This window comes from Oncorhynchus kisutch, unplaced genomic scaffold (assembly GCF_002021735.2).
Source record: "Oncorhynchus kisutch isolate 150728-3 unplaced genomic scaffold, Okis_V2 scaffold3931, whole genome shotgun sequence".
Classification (NCBI taxonomy): Eukaryota; Metazoa; Chordata; class Actinopteri; order Salmoniformes; family Salmonidae; genus Oncorhynchus; species Oncorhynchus kisutch.
This window is the reverse complement of record NW_022265876.1, coordinates 22437-47478: the sequence shown is the minus strand read 5'-3', so window position 1 is coordinate 47478 and position 25042 is coordinate 22437. Positions and strand designations below refer to the sequence as shown.

The 25042-nt window shown below is 40.0% G+C and overlaps 2 protein-coding genes across 3 annotated transcripts; both read left to right on the top strand.

The window, feature by feature from the left end:
* The first annotated feature begins 3390 nt into the window (after positions 1-3390).
* On the top strand, positions 3391-12754 carry LOC116372123 (zinc finger protein 239-like). Its single transcript, XM_031821228.1, has 2 exons — positions 3391-3445; positions 9243-12754. The coding sequence occupies exons 1-2, from the start codon at positions 3391-3393 to the stop codon at positions 10226-10228; spliced, it is 1041 nt and encodes a 346-aa protein (XP_031677088.1). The 3' UTR covers positions 10229-12754.
* A 1486-nt stretch (positions 12755-14240) lies between these two features.
* LOC116372133 (gastrula zinc finger protein XlCGF17.1-like) lies at positions 14241-23994 on the top strand. Of its 2 annotated transcripts, none has more exons than XM_031821238.1 (2): positions 14241-14792; positions 23077-23994. In XM_031821238.1, the coding sequence occupies exons 1-2, from the start codon at positions 14528-14530 to the stop codon at positions 23757-23759; spliced, it is 948 nt and encodes a 315-aa protein (XP_031677098.1). In that variant the 5' UTR covers positions 14241-14527; the 3' UTR covers positions 23760-23994. The 2 variants fall into 2 exon arrangements, with proteins under 2 accessions (XP_031677098.1, XP_031677097.1); XM_031821237.1 differs by having other exon boundaries at positions 14242-14792; positions 23074-23994.
* The last annotated feature ends 1048 nt before the right edge of the window (positions 23995-25042 follow it).

Below are 25042 nucleotides of genomic sequence, written 5' to 3'. Positions count from 1 at the left end.
GTTTTTCCTTGTTAGCAAGCTTGAAAAGACATGAGAGGACACACACAGGTGATAAGACTTTCCACTGCTCCCAGTGTGAAAGGAGTTTTACACGGTTAGGGAACCTGAAAAAACATAAAAGAATACACTCAGGAGAAAAGCCTTTCCACTGCTCCCAGTGTGGGAAGGGTTTTACAGAGTTAGGGAACCTAAAAAGACATGAGAGGACACAAAATCAAATCAAATCAAATTTATTTATATAGCCCTTCGTACATCAGCTGATATCTCAAAGTGCTGTACAGAAACCCAGCCTAAAACCCCAAACAGCAAGCAATGCAGGTGGAGAAGCACAGTGGCTAGGAAAAACTCCCTAGAAAGGCCAATACCTAGCTAACTGGGTAAAACACAGGAGATAAGCCTCATCGGTGCTCCCGGTGTGGAAAAAGTTTTACCCAGTTAGCACACCTGAAAGTACATGAGAGAATCCACACGGGAGAAAAGCCTTACCAATGCTCAGACTGTGGAAAGACCTATTCCTCATCACGGTCACTTAAAAGTCACGTGAGGATCCACGCAGCAGGAAAGAAGCCTTCCCCTAGTTTGTAAATTGTTATGTCACATCACATTGACTTAATTTCTTCTCCTAGTGGGTATATTGATATTTCACTTCACATTAACTTAAAATTCATCAGAGAACATACATAGTTCTCCCATTGTCTTATATTGTTGCCTGATAATGTGTTTACCTGTTTATACCACATGAAATTAAATGGTGCAAAGTGTACTCAAACATATATTTGTTTGTTTTTATTAGAAAACATGAATTGAATATGGAGTTTGTCAGTTTGAATATAGAGCATATCAGATTCCATGTATTTAAATGGTCATTTATTAAACTCTATGTGTGTGTGTTTATCTGGGTGTGTCATTCCTCCAGCACTACAGATAATCAAGTGATCTTTGGATGTGATGCATTTGTTCCAATGTTTACATTTGCATTGTTGGCCAACTGCTGATCTTACAGTGTGGCTTTAACCTCTCTGAGACATGTGGGACGGGAGCGCGAAAGTGCAGGGCGCCAAATTCAAAACAACAAAAATCTCATAATTAATATTCCTCAAGCATACAAGTATTTTACACCATTTTAAAGATAAAATTCTCGTTAATCCGGCCACAGTGTCTGGTTTCAAAAATGCTTTACAGCGAAAGCACCACAAACGATTGTTAGGTCACCCCCAAGTCACAGAAAACCCAGCCATTTTTCCAGCCAAAGAGGCATCACAAAAAGCACAAATAGAGATAAAAATGTATCACTAACCTTGGATGATCTTCATCAGATGACACTCATAGGACTTAATGTTACACAATACATGTATGTTTTGTTCGCTAAAAGTGCATATTTATATTTAAAAAATCTAATTTTACATTGGCACGTTACGTTCAGTAGTTCTAAAACATGCAGTGGTTTTGCAGAGAGCCACATCAATTTACATAATTGTTGATGAAAATACCAGTGTTACACAGGGAATTAGAGATATACTTCTCCTTAATGCAACCGCTCTGTCAAATTTCAAAAAAACTTTACGTAAAAGGCAAACCATGCAATAATCTGAGTACAGCGTTCAGACAACAAAGCAGCCAAAAAGATACGTGCCATATTGGATAGTCAACATTAGTCAGAAATAGTGTTATAAATATTCACTTACCTTTGATGATCTTCATCAGAATGCACTCCCAGGAATCCCAGTTCCACCATAAATGTTTGATTTGTTCGATAATGTCCATCATTTATGTCCAAATAGCTTCTTTTGTTCGGGCGTTTGGTAAACAAATCCAATGGCGCGTTCAGGTCCAGCCGAACGTCAGAAGAAAAGTTTTAAAAGTTATATTACAGGTCGTAGAAACATTTCAAACTAAGTATAGAATCAATCTTTAGGATGTTTTTATCATGAATGTTCAATAATGTTCCAAATGGAGAATTCCATTGTCTGTAGAAAAGCAATGGAATGAGAGCTAACTCTCTCGTGACCGCAACATAACCAATATCCCACTGTACCTGCAATAGGGGCTGAGTAAAAAATAAAAAATAAACTACAAGCCTCAGATTTCCCACTTCCTGGTTGGTATTTTCTCAGGTTTTCACCTGCCATATGAGTTCTGTTATACTCACAGACATCATTCAAACAGTTTTAGAAACAGAGTGTTTCAGAGTGTTTTCTATCCAATACTACAAATAATATGCATATATTAGCATCTGGGACAGAGTAGCAGGCAGTTCACTTTGGGCACCTTATTCATCCAAGCTACTCAATACTGCCCCCCTGTCAAACTCAATCAGTAGACAGGACATATTGATAAAACAACTAATTTGCCATATTATATATTATTATATTTATCATAGCCTATTATGTTTGTTATAACAGAAAACCGTGCAAATAACTGGCCCAATCAGCAGACAGGACATATTGATAAAACAACTAATTTGCCATATTATATATTATTATATTTATCATAGCCTATTATGTTTGTTATAACAGAAAACCGTGCAAATAACTGGCCCAATCAGCAGACAGGACATATTGATAAAACAACTAATTTGCCATATTATATATTATTATATTTATCATAGCCTATTATGTTTGTTATAACAGAAAACCGTGCAAATAACTGGCCCAATCAGCAGACAGGACATATTGATAAAACAACTAATTTGCCAGTCAAAGCCTATTATGTTTGTTATAACAGTGAACCGTCCAAACTGGCCATTGATTTATTAGAAAACCTATGGCCCTTTGTAATGTCCACGCATGTACATTCTGTATACAGCCTTTTAACCTGTTAGGGATGATGATCTACTCTGGAGATACATTTCCTAGTATCTGTCCTTTGCAGCAATGCTTGCAGATGTGCATAATATACAACCCCAACAACCAATCAAAACGTATTTAATATTTCCAAATAACAAAAAAACGTAGCTACGGGTAACATTTAAACGGAATTAATATTTGTATATAGTTTTTGCACTGCATGTTTCACCGGTGCAGTTGAATGCAGCATTGCAGTATGGTGCCATCACCACGGAGCACAGCAGACGTAGCTACGGGTTGTTGTAACATTTAAACGGAATTAATATTTGTATATAGTTTTTGCACTGCATGTTTCACCGGTGCAGTTGAATGCAGCATTGCAGTATGGTGCCATCACCACGGAGCACAGCAGACGTAGCTACGGGTTGTTGTAACATTTAAACGGAATTAATATTTGTATATAGTTTTTGCACTGCATGTTTCACCGGTGCAGTTGAATGCAGCATTGCAGTATGGTGCCATCACCACGGAGCACAGCAGACGTAGCTACGGGTTGTTGTAACATTTAATGTTTCACCGGTGCAGTTGAATGCAGCATCGCAGTATGGTGCCATCACCACGGAGCACAGCTAACGGTAGCTACGGCAAGGCTGAGGACCGTCCACTGTCCCCTCTTATGCAACGGAATTAGTAGCTAGCTGGAAGTGAATGTTAATTATACTAAACAAAAATATAAACGTAAAATGCAACAGTTTCAGTCAATTGATATAAACGAATTAGGTCCTAATCTATGAATTTCAGATGACTGGGAATACAGATATGCATCTTTTGGTCACAGATACCTTTAAAAAAAGCCTAACAATGGACCTCGTGATCTCGTTACAGTATTTTTGTGCATTTAAATTGCCATCGATAAAATGCAATTGTGTCAGTTGTCCGTAGCTTATGCCTGCCCATACCATAACCCCACCGCCACCATAGGGCATTCTGTTCACAATGTTGACATCAACAAACCACTCACGCAAATGACGGCAAAGATGTGGTTTGAGGTTGTGAGGCCAAATTCTCTAAAACAACATTGAAGATGGCTTATCACAGAGAAATTAACATTCAATTATCTAGTAACAGCTCTGGTGGACATTCCTGCCGTCAACATGCCAATTGCACGCTCCCTCAAAACTTGAAACATCTGTGGCATTGTGTTGATGTGGCAAAACTGCTCATTTTAGAGTGGCCTTTTATTGTTCCCAGCACAAGGTGCACCTGTGTAATGATCATGCTGTTAAATCAGCTTCTTGATATGCCACACCTGTCAGGTGGATGGATTATCTTGGCAAAGGAGGAAATGCTCACTAACAGGTGATGTAAACACATTTGAGAGAAATACGCTTTTTTTTGTGCGTATGGAAAATCTCACCGGCCGGCACTAACTCTTTACATTATAGTCTCATGAAACACGGCACTAACTCTTTACATTATAGTCTCATGAAACACGGGACTAACTCTTTACATTATAGTCTCATGAAACATGGGACTAACTCTTTACATTATAGTCTCATGAAACACGGGACTAACTCTTTACATTATAGTCTCAGGAAACATGGGACTAACTCTTTACATTATAGTCTCATGAAACATGGGACTAACTCTTATTATAGTCTCATGAAACATGGGACTAACTCTTTACATTATAGTCTCATGAAACATGGGACTAACTCTTATTATAGTCTCATGAAACATGGGACTAACTCTTTACATTATGGTCTCATGAAACATGGGACTAACTCTTATTATAGTCTCATGAAACGAAACATGGGACTAACTCTTATTATAGTCTCATGAAACATGGGACTAACTCTTATTATAGTCTCATGAAACATGGGACTAACTCTTATTATGGTCTCATGAAACATGGGACTAACTCTTATTATAGTCTCATGAAACACGGGACTAACTCTTATTATGGTCTCATGAAACACGGGACTAACTCTTATTATAGTCTCATGAAACACGGCACTAACTCTTTACATTATAGTCTCATGAAACACGGCACTAACTCTTTACATTATAGTCTCATGAAACACGGGACTAACTCTTTACATTATAGTCTCATGAAACATGGGACTAACTCTTTACATTATAGTCTCATGAAACATGGGACTAACTCTACATTATAGTCTCATGAAACATGGGACTAACTCTTATTATAGTCTCATGAAACATGGGACTAACTCTTATTATAGTCTCATGAAACATGGGACTAACTCTTATTATGGTCTCATGTAACGAAACATGGGACTAACTCTTATTATAGTCTCATGAAAAACGGGACTAACTCTTATTATAGTCTCATGAAACACGGCACTAACTCTTTACATTATAGTCTCATGAAACACGGCACTAACTCTTTACATTATAGTCTCATGAAACACGGCACTAACTCTTTACATTATAGTCTCATGAAACATGGGACTAACTCTTTACATTATAGTCTCATGAAACACGGGACTAACTCTTTACATTATAGTCTCATGAAACACGGCACTAACTCTTTACATTATAGTCTCATGAAACATGGGACTAACTCTTTACATTATAGTCTCATGAAACATGGGACTAACTCTTTACATTATAGTCTCATGAAACATGGGACTAACTCTTTACATTATAGTCTCATGAAACACGGCACTAACTCTTTACATTATAGTCTCATGAAACATGGGACTAACTCTTTACATTATAGTCTCATGAAACATGGGACTAACTCTTATTATAGTCTCATGAAACACGGGACTAACTCTTATTATAGTCTCATGAAACATGGGACTAACTCTTATTATAGTCTCATGAAACGAAACATGGGACTAACTCTTATTATAGTCTCATGAAACACGGGACTAACTCTTATTATAGTCTCATGAAACATGGGACTAACTCTTATTATAGTCTCATGAAACGAAACATGGGACTAACTCTTATTATAGTCTCATGAAACACGGGACTAACTCTTATTATGGTCTCATGAAACATGGGACTAACTCTTATTATAGTTTCATGAAACGAAACATGGGACTAACTCTTATTATAGTCTCATGAAACATGGGACTAACTATTATTATAGTCTCATGAAACATGGGACTAACTCTTATTATAGTCTCATGAAACACGGGACTAACTCTTATTATAGTCTCATGAAACACGGGACTAACTCTTTACATTATAGTCTCATGAAACATGGGACTAACTCTTTACATTATAGTCTCATGAAACATGGGACTAACTCTTTACATTATAGTCTCATGAAACATGGGACTAACTCTTTACATTATAGTCTCATGAAACATGGGACTAACTCTTATTATAGTCTCATGAAACACGGGACTAACTCTTATAGTCTCATGAAACATGGGATTAACTCTTTACATTATAGTCTCATGAAACATGGGACTAACTCTTTACATTATAGTCTCATGAAACATGGGACTAACTCTTTACATTATAGTCTCATGAAACACGGCACTAACTCTTTACATTATAGTCTCATGAAACACGGCACTAACTCTTTACAGTATAGTCTCATGAAACATGGGACTAACTCTTTACATTATAGTCTCATGAAACATGGGACTAACTCTTTACATCCTAGTCTCATGAAACACGGCACTAACTCTTTACATTATAGTCTCATGAAACACGGGACTGACTCTTTACATTATAGTCTCATGAAACATGGGACTAACTCTTTACATTATAGTCTCATGAAACACGGCACTAACTCTTTACATTATAGTCTCATGAAACACGGCACTAACTCTTTACATTATAGTCTCATGAAACACGGCACTAACTCTTTACATTATAGTCTCATGAAACATGGGACTAACTCTTTACATTATAGTCTCATGAAACATGGGACTAACTCTTTACATTATAGTCTCATGAAACATGGGACTAACTCTTTACATTATAGTCTCATGAAACATGGGACTAACTCTTTACATTATAGTCTCATGAAACATGGGACTAACTCTTTACATTATAGTCTCATGAAACACGGCACTAACTCTTTACATTATAGTCTCATGAAACACGGCACTAACTCTTTACAGTATAGTCTCATGAAACATGGGACTAACTCTTTACATTATAGTCTCATGAAACATGGGACTAACTCTTTACATTATAGTCTCATGAAACATGGGACTAACTCTACATTATAGTCTCATGAAACATGGGACTAACTCTTTACATTATAGTCTCATGAAACACGGGACTAACTCTTTACATTAGTCTCATGAAACACGGCACTAACTCTTTACATTAGTCTCATGAAACATGGCACTAACACTTTACAGTATAGTCTCATGAAACATGGGACTAACTCTTTACATTATAGTCTCATGAAACATGGGACTAACCTTTACATTATAGTCTCATGAAACATGGGACTAACTCTTTACATTATAGTCTCATGAAACACGGCACTAACTCTTTACATTATAGTCTCATGAAACACGGCACTAACTCTTTACAGTATAGTCTCATGAAACATGGGACTAACTCTTTACATTATAGTCTCATGAAACACGGCACTAACTCTTTACATTATAGTCTCATGAAACACGGCACTAACTCTTTACATGTTGTGATTAGATTTCTGTTCAGTGCTGCTTCCATTTTTACTTCCAATGAGAAAAGAGACTCCAAAATGACACATGATTTACCATTCAGTCCCTATAAGCATAAAACCCAACATGATTTACCATTCAGTCCCTATAAGCATAAAACCCAACATGATTTACCATTCAGTCCCTATAAGCATAAAACCCAACATGATTTACCATTCAGTCCCTATAAGCATAAAACCCAACATGATTTACCATTCAGTCCCTATAAGCATAAAACCCAACATGATTTACCATTCAGTCCCTATAAGCATAAAAACGTAAAACCGAAACACAACCAAAACAAACTGAAAGTGCAACACGTTTAAAGAGTCACAAGCAAAGCATTGACTACTTTAATACACTAAGTAACGTTTTCTAAAGACATCAATCAATCAAATGTATTTTAAAAAGCTCTTCAGCAGGTGTCACAAAGTGCTTCTACAGATACCTAAAACCTCAGACCAACGATGCCCATGTAGAGACAAACACTTATAACATCTTACAAAGTGCTTCTACAGATACCTAAAACGTCAGACCAACGATGCCCATGTAGAAACAAACACTTATAACATCTTACAATGCGGGGGGACATTCATCGTTTTGTTTATTCACTAGGTTGTTTTTCAATATCAGTTAGTTTGCTCCCACTCTCTGCTGCTAGTGAAGAGACATCAGAGATTACAATTCAATATCAGTTAGTTTGCTCCCACTGAAGAGACAACAGAGATCATCATTCAATGTCAGTTAGTTTGCTCCCACTGAAGAGACAACAGAGATCACCATCCTCATCTATCACTTAAAGACACACCCAATACCCTGTTACCACGGTATCGGACCCCACCTTAAAGGGACAACTGAACATTTTTGGTATATCCTAATGACACCTATTTGAGGGGAAAATTGTGCTTCACTGAAACTGGATCACCCCAACAAAAAACATGTCATTAAAAGACTCGTACTTTAGTTGTGCTCCTAAATATAGTTGTGTGCTCCTAAATATATTTGTGTGCTTCTAACTATATTTGTGTGCTCCTAAATATATTTGTGTGCTCCTAAATATATTTGTGTGCTCCTAACTATATTTGTGTGCTCCTAAATATATTTGTGTGCTCCTAAATATATTTGTGTGCTCCTAAATATATTTGTGTGCTCCTAAATATATTTGTGTGCTCCTAAATATATTTGTGTGCTCCTAAATATATTGGTGTGCTCCTAAATATATTGGTGTGCTCCTAAATATATTTGTGTGCTCCTAAATATATTTGTGTGCTCCTAACTATAAATGTAGGATCACATGTACTCCTTGTGATACATGTCAGCGTAGAACTATAATAATAAGTCAACTGCACCAATCAGCATTGTATCAGTCAGGACAGTGTGGTGTGTAGTGATATGGAGGCACTTTGCTGATTCTTGATGTTCATTTATACAACTGTTCATCATTACTATTGTGTCCAAATTAATTATTTTAACACACATTGGTTAAAAGACTCATATCACAAAAATGAAATTACTGTACATTGAGTAACATACCACATTACTTCATACTCACATTTCTTGTTTTACAACAATGACAAAGAATGCTTATTCATTTTTATTTATTATTTTGTAGTCATAGCGGAAAATAATATTTTGGATGGTCGTTTTTTTTTTTTTTCAATCTGCCTGCCACGGTGACTGGTGGACCAAAAACGAACCCCCCAAAAATACTTAGAAGACAATTGTCCAAAGTTTGTAAAATAATTTAATCATTCACGCCATTGACCGTCTGACTTTGTCGTTCACACAGGAGAGAGACATGACTATCGTCGATCATCCGGGGAGCCTCAACAACATCCTGATTCTGAGGAAGCAGAGAAGAGCCTCTCCACATCAGAACACCTCATTAAACACCAGCTAACACTTACAGGGAAGAAACCGCTCCGCTGCTCTGAATGTGGGAAGAGTTATTCAAGATCAGATTCACTAAAATTACACCTGAGAATTCACACAGGTGAGAAGCTTTTCAACTGTGATCAATGTGGGAAGAGATGCACCTCTTCGTCAGAACTTAAAATACACCAGAGAATCCACACAGGAGAGAAACCTTATCGCTGCTCACAGTGTGGCATGACTTTCTCCAGATCACATTCATTGAAATCACACCTGAGAATTCATACAGGAGAGAAAACCTATGGCTGTGATCAATGTGGGAAGAGTTTTGCTACCTCAGCTAACCTGACTGCACACCAGAGAATACACACGGGAGAGAAGCATTACCACTGCTCTGACTGTGGAATAAACTTAACCACGTCAAGAGGACTATTACTACACCAGAGAACACACACAGGAGAGCAGCCTTATAGCTGTTATCAATGTGGGAAGAGTTTTGCTCAGTCAAATAACCTGATATCACACCAGAGAACTCACACAGGAGAGCAGCCTTATAGCTGTGATCAGTGTGGGAAGAGTTTTACTCAGTCAAATAACCTGATATCACACCAGAGAACTCACACAGGACAGAAGCCCTATAGCTGTGATCAGTGTGGGAAGAGTTTTACTCAGTCAACCAACCTTAAATCCCACCAGAGAACTCACACTGGAGAGAAGCCTTATAGCTGTGATCAATGTGAGAAGAGATACTCTGATTTAAGAGATCTGATTAAACATCAGAAAATGCACACAGTAGATCCACAGAGAATGGTATGTCCAACACCAGACCTGGGTAGTAGAACACAGAGAGTGGAATGTCCTCCAACACCAGACCTGGGTAGTAGAACACAGAGAGTGGAATGACCTCCAACAACAGACCTGGGTAGTAGAACACAGAGAGCGGAATGAATTCCAACACCAGACCTGGGTAGTAGAACACAGAGAGTGGAATGTCCAATACCAGACCTGGGTAGTAGAACACAGAGAGTGGAATGACCTCCAACACCAGACCTGGGTAGTAGAACACAGAGAGTGGAATGTCCAACACCAGACATGGGTAGTAGAACACAGAGAGTGGAATGTCCAACACCAGACCTGGGTAGTAGAACACAGAGAGTGGAATGTCCAACACCAGACATGGGTAGTAGAACACAGAGAGTGGAATATCCAACACCAGACCTGGGTAGTAGAACACAGAGAGTGGAATATCCAACACCAGACCTGGGTAGTAGAACACAGAGTGTGGAATGTCCAACACCAGACCTGGGTAGTAGAACACAGAGTGTGGAACAACCTCCAACAACAGACCTGGGTAGTAGAACACAGAGTGTGGAATGTCCAACACCAGACCTGGGTAGTAGAACACAGAGTGTGGAATGTCCAACAACAGACCTGGGTATTAGAACACAGAGCGTTGGCTCGGGTTAGTTGAGAAATGTGTGTTTGGGGGGAGGGGGTTGGTACCAATGATTTATATATATACACACTAGATGAGAGGAATGGGGTGCTGTTTTGAAGCCATTGCGCCTCCATTTTGGTACTCCACCACCATTCTAAAAACTATTTAGGAAGCTATAGAAATTTATTTATTCATGTCTACATTTGTTGTATTCTATCACAGACAACTTCACGCAAACTTTAAAATGATATTATGTGAACTAAACACAGAGGACTAATTGATCTAAATTGGGGAAGAGAGATGAGAAACAGAGTGAGATGTCGGACTCTAAGACGCATGGAACACATTTTGGCATGAACATTGAGGGTTTCCACCATTAAAAAGCAGTCAACTGGGTGGGACTTTCCTATTGGTTAAGGAGGTATCACATGATTCCATCCAGGTCATCAACTGGGTGGGACTTTCCTATTGGTTAAGGAGGTATCACATGATTCCATCCTGGTCATCAACTGGGTGGGACTTTCCTATTGGTTAAGGAAGTATCACATGATTCCATCCAGGTCATCAACTGGGTGGGACTTTCCTATTGGTTAAGGAAGTATCACATGATTCCATCCAGGTCATCAACTGGGTGGGACTTTCCTATTGGTTAAGGAAGTATCACATGATTCCATCCAGGTCATCAACTGGGTGGGACTTCCTATTGGTTAAGGAAGTATCACATGATTCCATCCAGGTCATCAACTGGGTCATCAACATGAAAGACTGTAAAAACACCAGCTCCAAGTGATTTTAATTCAAGAAATCTGTTCCCAAGTATTCCCAAGCATAATAGAGAGACACGCGGTCGTATAAAAATATGAGCAAGGAGGTCAATTTGCCATCTACAAATTATTTGTATTTCTGTTCCGGCCATTCCGACATTCCGCTCAAGAAAAAGAAAAATCGTCATGCGGCTGATTCTAGTTGATGGTCCCTGTCCTATGGGTTGAGGAAGGATGACATGATTCCATCCGGGTCATCGGGAGGAATCGGCCAATTAAAATGATACTTGCGAGAAAACGTTCCATAACTGCAGGTTAAAGTTAAATCACCAACCTTGACTTTAATAACTGTTCCAACACCACCCCTCTAGGTGGCAGTATGGTGGCACATCACCGACCATGAGCTCACGAAATTACTCGCCCCCTGCTAAAGAAGCGGTCGTCAGCTGGACGGAGATGCCCAGCCTTTCATTCTAATAGTAATATATCATGTTGTTGACCTTCACCAGATGCCCAGCCTTTCATTCTAATAGTAATATATCATGTTGTTGACCTTCACCAGATGCCCAGCCTTTCATTCTAATAGTAATATATCATGTTGTTGACCTTCACCAGATGCCCAGCCTTTCATTCTAATAGTAATATATCATGTTGTTGACCTTCACCAGATGCCCAGCCTTTAACAGGAAAATAACAGTTGGGAGAGGAAAAGGCTTCTATTTAAATGGGGTTCCATTTCAAGTTGTTGGCACAAAGACGTATGAATGCCACCAAGAGGAAAGACAGACAAACAAAAGCCAAAGAGAAATATGAGGCTGAAATTAACAAGAAAACTGTAATTGCAAAGACACATCACTGTAATTTATACCATACATATTTACAACACTAATTTCACTTGAATTATGTTGAATTCGTAACTAACAATAACATTTTATAAGATGGGACTTTAAAATGGGTTTATCTTGTTACAGCGCCAACATCTTGCCAATCAGTGTAATTTTGTAAATGCCAGATCTCTATGGCAAGAGCATCATTCACCCAAGTTTCGTCAAAATCAGGCCAGTGCTGTCTGAGATATCGCACGTGACTAAGGTACGAACTAACTAACATACTAAAGTACTAACGGAATAAAACTGTTCCACAATTCATCAAAGGGAACAATTAAGAGCAGCTTGGCAGGGTTAAGAGCTTTGTTAACCCACTGTTCCTAGACCAGTTAACCCACTGTTCCTAGACCAGTTAACCCACTAGTTCCTAGGCCGTCATTGAAAATAAGAATTTGTTCTTAATTAACTGACTTGCCTAGTTAAATAAAGGTAAAATAAAAAATAAATAAAATGTACTGATTGGTTTCATTTACAACCGCTCTCAATTCTGCAGCAGACTCCTATGGGGTCAAATTCACGCCATGTGTATGGAACTCAAAATGAAATAAATCGTAAAAATGAAAAATAAAGTTGTGAATGTAAACATGTTTAAAAATTAAGGAATAAAAAGAATGTAAAAAGACATCAAAAGCAAAACACAAAAACTTGTAAGCAAATAATTAAGGCGAGAGCAAAACTCAATGACAAATGATTCAAATCAAAATTTGAAATCGAATGCAGAAATCGTTTTCAGTTCAACTTTCCCAGCAACCAATCCGATTGAATACATTTTGCCTACGCTCTTGCCTGCATGTACTAACTGGGTTACGCTGTTCATGTCTTTGCTTTCACTGTCAGTCTTTCGGAATGCGAGTTTTGGCATTATTTTTCCATGAAGGGCGGGGTTTGTAGTGGGAGGCGTGAACAATGTGTCTTCATTGGTCCGCTAGTGAGTGAGGGTTCGTCTGGTGTTGCTACTCTGATTGGTTGGAGATGAGCCAATCGTTGATTACTTTGTTTTGTACAACACCCCTCATTTAGACGTCACCACAATCGGCTTCAATGACGGCAGTCTCAGACTGAAGTCTGTAGCGAACGACAGAACAGTGGAATAATTCAGTATGAGCCGACAGGCCACTCTGTCGCTAATCTTTCCCAAGAGAAAGTGACATATTTTTTTGTTTGGTGCGGCGATAGAGAGCTGCATGAACTAGGGCTTAAATGCTCATGCGGATGTGCTGTAAAATAAAATCTAATTGTATTGGCAACATACACATATTTAGCAGATATTATTGCGGGTGTAGCGATATGCTTGTGTTCCGAGATCTAACAGCGCAGTAGTATCTAACGATTCACAACAATACACACACATGTAAAAGTAAAATAATGGAATTTAGAAATATATAAATATTAGGATGAGCAATGTGGCATTGACTAAAATACAGTAGAATACAGTATATGCATATGAAGTGAGTAAAACAGTATGTAAACATTATTAAAGTGACTAATGTTAAATTTTTAAGTGACCAGTGACGCCGGTAGCCTCTAAGGTGCAGGGTTGAGTAACCGAGCGGTAACCAGCTCAGTGATAGTTAAAAAACAGTCTGATTGCCTTGAGATAGAAGGTGTTTTTCAGTCTCTAGGTCCAAGCTTTCTAGATGTCTCGTCATTGGTAATCAGGCCTACTACTGTTGTGTCTTATAGTATTTAAATCATCTCTTTACAAAATCTGCACTAATCCATCAACACACGCGTCTCTGTATGTTTACATAAAAGATTACATTCTATGAAACAAATGTTTGCCGCCCCAAATTAAAATAAATACTACCGCGTTACCCACTCCAGTCAGCAGATGGCGATATGCAGATTTCAGGCGATACCGCTAGTGTGACGTCTATTGTAGTGGACGGGACACTTCATAAACAGTCAAACATTTGGTCGGCAACCTGCGTAGCCAACATTTCCGTAAACATCAGTCACTGTGTTTTAAACATACTTATGCCGTGTCTATTTGTTGGCCCATTTAATGTAAGGTTAATATTTACGTTGTTTGTCAGGTGGCTGGCTTGCTAAGTTAGCTTTGCACGAGGCTAATCGCTAATGCTAAGTAGCTAGCGAGCTAACATCCCCGATCATGAGTTCACTTAGCTACTCCACTCCTGCTGAAGAAGAGGGGGTCTGCTGGACGGAGAAAGAAGAAGAGGCTGTCACAGTTAAACAAGAAGTAGAGGATGAGGCTGTTACAGTGAAAGAAGAAGACAAAGAAGTTACTGTGACAGAGAAAGAAGCTTCCAGAGTGAAAGTGGAGGAGGAAGGAGTTTTCGGAGTGAAGATGGTGGGGAAGATGACTGGCACGTTGGAAGAGGAGGAAGAGGAGACGGGAGGTCTGAGTAACACCAGTAAGTAGTGTCTTAAATATGGGGGCACAAACTCTTCAGTCCTTGAAGATTGCTAGGTCACATGCTTGAAGACGAGGCTATTGAAATTGTAAAGTTACTCATATTTATATATAAACGTGTAAGTGCTTTTTGGGTGAACCATAGGGTGAACAATCCTATGAGAACATACCCTGTGAACGATCCTAAGTTGGTTTTAGGTTTCTTAAGTGATTTGGTAAAAATATATATATTTTAATATAGTGTTCAACTTGCCTTTCCACGAAAGGAATAATGGACCGTTGGAATTAGGTTTCTAAATCAAGTGGTGAAAGAGGTGATTCTCATAAAGTGTCTGTGGACATTTCTCATTACTGTAACACTTGTTCAAGTTGCTGTAAAAACTCCAGTATTTGTTTTTTACAACGTTTTATTCCCCCATGATGGGGTATTGTGATGTCATTATGGGGTATTGTGATGTCATTATGGGGTATTGTGATGTCATTATGGGGTATTGTGATGTCATTATGGGGTATTGTGATGTCATTATGGGGTATTGTTGTAAACTCCAAGTTTTATTCCCCCATGATGCATCATCTAGTGGACTATTCATTAGATGAGCACAAGATATTTAAAATGGTTCACTTATATGCGTTCAGAATGAGGGTCTTATTCTTGCACCCTCCCCCTTTATGACACTTGACCTTGTCAATACCAAAATGACAAAAAAGCTAAAACTTTTGTAAATCTTTATTGATGTGGTCAACACTTAGAGAACCATTACCTTACCAACATGAAGATGTTGGGCTTTAGTGATGTAGTCAACACTTAGAGACCATTACCTTACCAACATGGAGACATGAATGGGCTTTAGTGATGTGGTCAACACTTAGAGAACCATTACCTTACCAACATGGAGACATGAATGGGCTTTAGTGATGTGGTCAACACTTAGAGAACCATTACCTTACCAACATGGAGACATGAATGGGCTTTAGTGATGTAGTCAACCCTTAGAGACCCATTACCTTACCAACATAGTTTGCTGACTCATAATGTCTGTCTCCTATTACTTCCAGATGAAGCTAAGGGCCTCTCTTTACCAAAACACACATTTCTCATTACCGCATCAGGTAATTTTCAGCGTGTCCGCGTGTGGCAACCTCTTCAGTACCTGCGAACTGAGGCAAGGATATCGGTCTGTGATATTGCAAAGTGTTTCACCATTGGGAGTCATCGGGTCAGTTGCTGGACTGACGCCATTAGTGTCATTGTAAGGGTTGACAGTCCCCCACAAAGCGGAAGGTGTAGTGTTTGCGGAAGTGTCCGAAGGGCAAGAGAAGTTCATCTCAACTACCGTATTACAGGACTGCAAGGAGGAGGGCAGTTCATCTCAACTACCGTATTACAGGACTGCAAGGAGGAGGGCAGTTCATCTCAACTACCGTATTACTGGACTGCAAGGAGGAGGGCAGTTCATCTCAACTACCGTATTACAGGACTGCAAGGAGGAGGGCAGTTCATCTCAACTACCGTATTACTGGACTGCAAGGAGGAGGGCAGTTCATCTCAACTACCGTATTACAGGACTGCAAGGAGGAGGGCAGTTCATCTCAACTACCGTATTACAGGACTGCAAGGAGGAGGGCAGTTCATCTCAACTACCGTATTACTGGACTGCAAGGAGGAGGGAAGTTGCTCATTCACAGAGACAGCTGGCTCGAAATCAGGACAAGAATATTCAATCAGATTGGCTGATGGAATGTGTCGAGATATCGTAATATCTCCTTGGATCGGATTCTGCCCCAAGAGGTTTCTAAACGTCTTTTTCCCAAGGGGTGCTTTTGACAGATTCCCCTGGTGAATGACTGCGTTGCAGCTAGCGTTAGGGGAGACAGTGTGGTCGGTGGAGGAGGCACTGTAGCCTGTGACCATACCTTGTTGGTTTTCCAATCCATCAATGGGAGTAACCAATCCATCAAGTCTGCTCCAAGTAGCAGGGGTACCCATTTCGAGGCTGGTAACATACACAGGGTGAACGAGCGATATGTCCTTGAAGTGTAGTTTCAGCATGACACTCCATGTGAGAGGTGAGGTAGTCTGAGTGACCCCTCGAAGTGTAGTGTCGCATCGTTTCACTTTTAACCAACGTTTAGCTGGCTTCAAAGCTCTTTTGAGATCATCGAACAATGTTTGAGAGATGAGTGATATCGTCGCACCTGAATCAATTAGAGCATGACAAGTTAAGCAGTCCTCCAGGCCGTTTAGATTCGTGATTAGTGGACATATTCCCCACAAAGTGGAGGGGTCGTTCGCATAGACATGATGTGTCATTTCTGTTCAAGGTGGAAGCAGATCGATTTTCAGATTTTGAGTGGGCTTGGCTTTAGCAAAGTGTTTGACCTTTTTCTTCGCAACCTTTGTAACAGAGTCTTGTTTCTTGATCAAGTGGGCCCTGGATGGGGTCTCGAGTGAGAGCGGGATTTGAATTTTAACGTCCCTGCTATGGGTGTTATTTCCTGCGGACCTGGTGTCTGGTAATTCCCTGTCTAATCCTTGTGACTTATCTTTTACCCTTTTCTCAAATGTTTCTCGCTTTAGTTCTTCACGTAGTAGAACTTCTGGAGAACATTGGTCTACGTTTTGATCATCCTTCAACCCTTTGTTACCCTTGTGCTCTGACACTTTGTGTGGGTTGGGGGCAGGAACATAGCGAACAGGTCGATTATAGCGGTAGTCGCTTTGATGGCGACGTACTTTACAGTCGACCTCGTTGGTTATTGGATTTGTGGTGGAACCCGTTGTTGTGCGTCATCTCTCAACGCTCCAATACCTGATAATCCTCTAACTGGAGTGAGTGCTCCTGGTCAAACTTCAAAACCGAGTGATCAGGGCTCTTAGCGTTGCGAGGTTTTGATGCCTCAAAAGCTGTGCTTGCAAGCTCTCTGAGTTTTAAGATAGGCAAGCAACGTGGGATGCAGGTAGGTAGGTAAGTAGGTAATGAAGGTGGGATACATGTTCGACAGAAACATTTGTTTAAATGGTAACAGGTCTTCCATGCCTGTTTCAGTGAGTAGGACAAAGTAAGCTGAATGAAGATGATAGTACGCTTGTGCGTGTTCGTTCCGAGCTTGTTTGACCGTGTTAGCCTGTGAGCTATCGTGTTTGCGAGTCGCAGAACCACTGAATTCAAATTTCAAAGCTGTGGCAAGTTTAGCGTAGTCATTTAGCGCGTATTGCTGTTGTAGGCGAATTAACCTTGTCACGTGTCTTTTCGACGTTCTCTTCAACAGGTAAACCCTGTCAGAACCCGTAGCGTTCGGGTAGCCACCCAACGCTTCCTCTACGTCAGCTAGGAACGTCTCAGTATCGTTTGGCTGACCTGGAACGGGGTCAAAGGTGGGGAAATTCTTGATGAGTTTGTCAAGGTATTCCGCATCAAGCGGGTGGAGAGGGTTGGCCTCATCCTGTGGGGAAAGTGGAGCCAAAAGGCCAAGAGGAGAAGCAGAGCTTTGGCTTTGTTGGCCAAGAGGCGCCATATTACTCAGTGCCGAATGGCCAAGAGGAGAAGACTGAGGGACACATGATGGAGGCAAAGTCTGAAACCTATCATCTTCACTCCTTTGAGTACCGGGCTCCGGTTGCTTGGATGGATAGTCACGCTGTAGAGCGTGACCATTCTGGACTTCCTCCAGATGGTACCTAAGGGTGGTATTCTGCTGCATTGCAGAGTCCACTTGAGCACTTAAAGTACTGATTTTGGACACGTGAGTGTCGCATTTGCTACTTTCGTTCTCAAACTTATCCGTCATGGTTTGCAGATAGAGGTCTTGAGTACGGAGCGAGAGATTCAGTGATGAGATTTCCTCCGCCTGCTTAGAAATCAATATTTCCACCTTCATCACCTGAGTTCTCTCATCATTCATATTTCCACCTTCATCACCTGAGTTCTCTCATCATTCATATTTCCATCTTCATCACCTGAGTTCTCTCATCATTCATATTTCCATCTTCATCACCTGAGTTCTCTCAGCATTCATTTGGTCAGCGACTTCAATGAGTTCTGCTGATTTGTCATCCAACTTTGTCCTTGTGTTCATTAACTGATGGTCTTTGGTCTGCAGCGTTTTGGACTGCAAAACTGCAGCTTTTGACAGATTCCCCTCGTGAATGACTGCGTTGCAGCTAGCGTTAGGGGAGACAGTGTGGTCGGTGGAGGAGGCACTGTAGCCTGTGACCATACCTTGTTGGTTTTCCAATCCATCAATGGGAGTAACCAATCCATCAAGTCTGCTCCAAGTAGCAGGGGTACCCGTTTCGAGGCTGGTAACATACACAGGGTGAACGAGCGATACGTCCTTGAAGTGTAGTTTCAGCATGACACTCCATGTGAGAGGTGAGGTAGTCTGAGTGACCCCTCGAAGTGTAGTGTCGCATCGTTCCACTTTTAACCAACGTTTAGCTGGCTTCGCGCCTGAATCAATTAGAGCATGACAAGTTAAGCAGTCCTCCAGGCCGTTTAGATTCTGCAGCGTTTTGAGGAGAACCGTGTTCCTCTGGGTAACGTTCAACAAAACTGCCTGCATGTTATCAAGTTGAGCTCCTGTTTGTAGATGACTCAAACAGATTTATCGAGTTTGGAGTGGACTACATCGTATTTAGTTTTGGCTAAATCGAGTTGTTCCTGGAGACAACGATTTTGTTGAAGAGGTTGTGCTCTTTCATCGTCATAAGTATTCTGCAATTACTTTTAATTGTTCTGAATTCAAACGCAGTTCTTCGGCTAGCAGAATGTTTTCATTTCCTGCTTTTGTCAATAGTTGCTCAGTTCTCTCCACCTGTCCCCTCATGTTAGCCATGTCTTGCACATGCTTCAGCTGTTTACTGTGGTATTGGACCGATGCCAACCTTTGATGGCGATACAGAAGTGCTAAAGTGGAGAGAACCGTCACAAAGCCTGTTTGATGGTTGATTTTGCAGAGCGTTCGCAATTTCGGCTGTTTTTTCACGAATGGCATAATTAGGGTTGGTATCGCTGCTGAGGTCAGAGATCAATCCTTTTATGGGTGGATGTTCACTAATTAGCGGAGAGGTGGTGACCACCTCCTTTGATAGCTTGCACATTATTAGAAAAGTTTAGAGGAAAAATTGGCCTATTTTTTTTTTCAAAGTTTGGGTTTGGAATTCATTGGAAGCTGCAAAAACAAGTCTAATCTATTTATAGATGTTGACAAACCATCAGTACCATACCAGTAATGTGGAGGTTTGACGTGAATGAATTTGCAAAAGCAAATTGAAATAATTAATCATTGCCAATTAATTAATTGATTAATACTACCTGGGTATTAAACTTTAATTAACCTGAGAGGTTGCTTCATCCAGGTTAATATGAGAAGTTTCTTCATCCAGGTTAATAGGAGAAGTTTCTTCATCCAGGTTAATATGAGAAGTTTCTTCATCCAGGTTAATATGAGAAGTTTCTTCATCCAGGTTAATATGAGAAGTTTCTTCATCCAGGTTAATATGAGAAGTTTCTTCATCCAGGTTAATATGAGAAGTTGCTTCATCCAGGTTAATATGAGAAGTTTCTTCATCCAGGTTAATATGAGAGGTTGCTTCATCCAGGTTAATATGAGAGGTTGCTTCATCCAGGTTAATATGAGAAGTTGCTTCATCCAGGTTAATATGAGAGGTTGCTTCATCCAGGTTAATATGAGAGGTTTCTTCATCCAGGTTAATATGAGAGGTTGCTTCATCCAGGTTAATATGAGAGGTTTCTTCATCCAGGTTAATATGAGAAGTTTAAAAGTGTCTCATTTGATTGGAAGAACATTAAGTTATGTTCAACAATTTAACTTATTAAATTGACTGAGACGATAATCAATACAATCTCCATTGATTGGATATCATAATCCATACAATCTCCATTGATTGGATATCATAATCCATACAATCTCCATTGATTGGATATCATAATCCATACAATCTCCATTGATTGGATATCATAATCCATACAATCTCCATTGATTGGATATCATAATCCATACAATCTCCATTGATTGGATATCATAATCCATACAATCTCCATTGATTGGATATCATAAGTGTAAACATTAGATCTAATGTTGGGAATATTCAACACTGGTGCACTTCTCCCTGAAGGCCGAAGCCACTTGGGATTCCAGATGGGGCGGGGCTTCTGTCAGTACTGGATTACTGAATGGGTTTTGCAAAAATCACATTTGACTGATTGATCAATTGAATGATAAATCAGACCTGTATAGGCTATTTGGGAATTCAACTTTAATTAACCTGAGAAGTTGTTTCATCTAGGTTAGTTTGGAAAAAGTTTACAATGTCTTATTTAGAAAACTCATCAATTTGGATATTATTTGAAAGATCCATTTGAGGATGTAAATCAGGCCATTTCACTTAATAGTTCAATTGAATAAGACATTGATATCCGTCTGGATAATTAATGACTTGAGTGTGACCTGAATAATTCTTCTAGGAAAGTACTGGCACAGACTTCAGCCGTCACTGATTGCACACACTGAAATCAAGCGGAAGCACCCGGGGCGGGACTTCCGTTCCGCAAGGCGGAGGAATTACAATGTTGCGAAAGAAAACAAAATGGCTGTTTTCCCTTTGTTAGCGTAGAATCTTGTGCAGGCTAATCCTACTTTATGCATGAAAAATGCACAACATAGGATTCCCTTAGCAACATAGGATTCCCTTAGCAAGGGAAAGGTTTTACTCACATCAACATATGTTCAAACCCTTTTCGGCGTTATTATGACGATGTTTTAATCATAACATATTATGTTCAAACCCTTTTCGGCGTTATTTTGACGATATTTCAATCGGAACACGCGGCAAACGACGAACTGCACCGTGGTCTACTCGCGAGGAAACACGAGAGAGACCTAGATAATTTGCGCTGGTCATGCTAATATCTCCTTGATTTCAATCGGCTGGCTCTTTTGTCCTTTGCTCGAGAAAATTAATAATGACCGAGCCTACACACGTCTGAAACGCGCGAGGCAGAAATAGCCCTGAGTTTGGCCAAACACTCTTATTTCTCAGATTTCTATAATTATCTTTATCAGCCCTCATACAGAAACGTATCCACTTACGGTACCCACTGACTACGTCAGAACAACACGGAGGAATCCTCAGCACACACACACCCAATAATGCTTGTCTACCACTTGGTATATTATGTCATCTGCTTTTCAAATGTATATAGGCTGAATCAAAATGAAAGCGTCATTCCATTTTAGATTCCTCGCACGGGGGCTCCAATAATTTTATGTTTCAGAGTTTTCAGATCATCGAACAATGTTAAATTCTTGGAAGCAGAGTATACTCTTGGCTAACAAGTTGAATCAGCAATACAAAATTGGGTTTAATTATTTATTTACTAAATACCTAACTAATCACACAGAATTAAATATACACAGAATGAATCATACCTTGATTACAAATGATGTCATAAAGGAAAACTTACACAAAGAACGGGGGTTGGGTTTGAGTGAAAGAGCGGGAAGACTGAAGAACAAAGCGAGAAGCTATGCTATCGTAAATACAATATCCTATGCCTTCTAAATTACCACCCGTTTGGAAAAGAAAAATGTGATTAAATATTAACTCTGAGCTGCGCTTCCATAGGTTGGTGGTAGATGGATGGCAGTGTTGCCCAACAGAGTCCTTTGTCCTTTGAAGAGTGTCTCTGGTGGTGAACGGGAAACGTTGTAGTGTCGTCGTTAGGTGGTAGACGGGATACTCTGTCTGTCCTTTCCAAGCCCATGTTTTTAGCTGCTGTTGCTAACTCAACGTCTAGGATGTCTCACTTCTGTAGTGAATAAGAGTTCGAAGTTCACACCATTCACAACCAAAGCTCACGCTGAGGTTGGCTTAGTTCTGTAGTTGACATGTTAGTCCTTTTTAATGTATGGACCGTCGTCCTCACATCCATAATCTAAATATCAAATCAATTCTACTAGACTAGAAAAGGAGGATAATGGACGGAACAAAACCAATAATGCTGAAATCCAAATAAATACCTGTAAAAACCTAATAATGTTTGTCCGGTCGCTGTTTGATAGGGACACAGTATCAACTATTCAACAGATTTGCCTGGGATGTTCTTAGTGCGTCTAGTCGGGTCAAAAGAAAATACCAACTGAACCCCGGTGCACAGACACAGCCCATTAAACCACACAGGAAGATAGTTTTATCACATGGAGGTTTCATATCAGGGCTCTGTTTTAGTATTGAACTAAATCGTTTGTTTGTCTTTTAGCAGGAGAGCGACCAGACTCTCACTCTGGCAGCGAGAGTCCTTCAGGGGAACCAGACCCAGAGACGTCCAAATCGGCGAGACGACACCACTGCTCCCAGTGTGGAAAGAGTTTTATCCGATCACAACAACTGAAATCGCACAAGAGAACACACACAGGAGAAAAGCCTTACCAGTGCTCCCAGTGTGGGAAGAGTTTTATCCGATCACAACACCTGAAATCACACAAGCGAACACACACAGGAGAAAAGCCTTACAAGTGTTCCCAGTGTGGGAAGTGTTTTACTCGGTTAGATTACCTGAAAAGTCATAAGCAAATACACTCTGGAGAGAAGTCTTACTCCTGTTCCCATTGTGGAAAAAGTATTAGGTGGTTAGGGACTCTGAAATCGCATGAGCGAATACACACACAAAAAAACCTCCAATGTTCCTTGTGTGGAAAGCGGTTTACCCAGTTAGAAGCCCTGATTGTGCATGACAGGACACACACAGGAGGGGATAAGACCTACCACTGCTCCCAGTGTGGAAAGAGATTTAACTGGTTAAGGCAGCTGAATAAGCATGAAAGAATACATACACAGGAGGAGAAGACATACCACTGCTCTCAGTGTGGAAAGACATTTTCCCAGTTAGAGGACCTGAAATCACATGAGAAAATAGAGAGGCTGTGTTCTGACTTGAGTTTTTGACTGATCATTTGTGTTTTTGTTTAATCTTTATGAAATCCATTTGTATATATGAAAGCAGAATAAGGTTCCTGCTGTTGTTGTTTCATTTAGAGACCTGATCATGTCTAATATCAGGTGTCTGTTGGGTTTTTGATGATGAGCTTCGTTGGATTTGATACAAGTATAAACCCTCTGTTGTTCATCATATGCTTTTCATATTGCATAATGTACATAAATATATAAGTAATTTGCCTTTCACAAGCCTCTGTATTTATTATCGATCCCCACTACTCTTCCTGGAATCCTGCAAAATGAAGGCAGTTCTACATTTTTTTTAAACATTACAAAACAGTCATAACAGATTTCACAACATTAAGTGTGTGCCCTCAGGCCCCTACTCTACTACCATATATCAACAACACATTAAGTGTGTTCCCTCAGGCCCCTACTCTACTACCATATATCAACAACACATTAAGTGTGTTCCCTCAGGCCTCTACTCTACTACCATATATCAACAACACATTAAGTGTGTGCCCTCAGGCCTCTACTCTACTACCATATATCAACAACACATTAAGTGTGTTCCCTCAGGCCTCTACTCTACTACCATATATCAACAACACATTAAGTGTGTTCCCTCAGGCCTCTACTCTACTACCATATATCAACAACACATTAAGTGTGTGCCCTCAGGCCTCTACTCTACTACCATATATCAACAACACATTAAGTGTGTTCCCTCAGGCCTCTACTCTACTACCATATATCAACAACACATTAAGTGTGTTCCCTCAGGCCTCTACTCTACTACCATATATCAACAACACATTAAGTGTGTTCCCTCAGGCCTCTACTCTACTACCATATATCAACAACACATTAAGTGTGTGCCCTCAGGCCTCTACTCTACTACCATATATCAACAACACATTAAGTGTGTTCCCTCAGGCCTCTACTCTACTACCATATATCAACAACACATTAAGTGTGTTCCCTCAGGCCTCTACTCTACTACCATATATCAACAACACATTAAGTGTGTTCCCTCAGGCCTCTACTCTACTACCATATATCAACAACACATTGTGTGCCCTCAGGCCTCTACTCTACTACCATATATCAACAACACATTAAGTGTGTTCCCTCAGGCCCCTACTCTACTACCACATATCTACAACACATTAAGTGTGCCCTCAGGCCTCTACTCTACTACCATATATCAACAACACATTGTGTGCCCTCAGGCCTCTACTCTACTACCATATATCAACAACACATTAAGTGTGTTCCCTCAGGCCCCT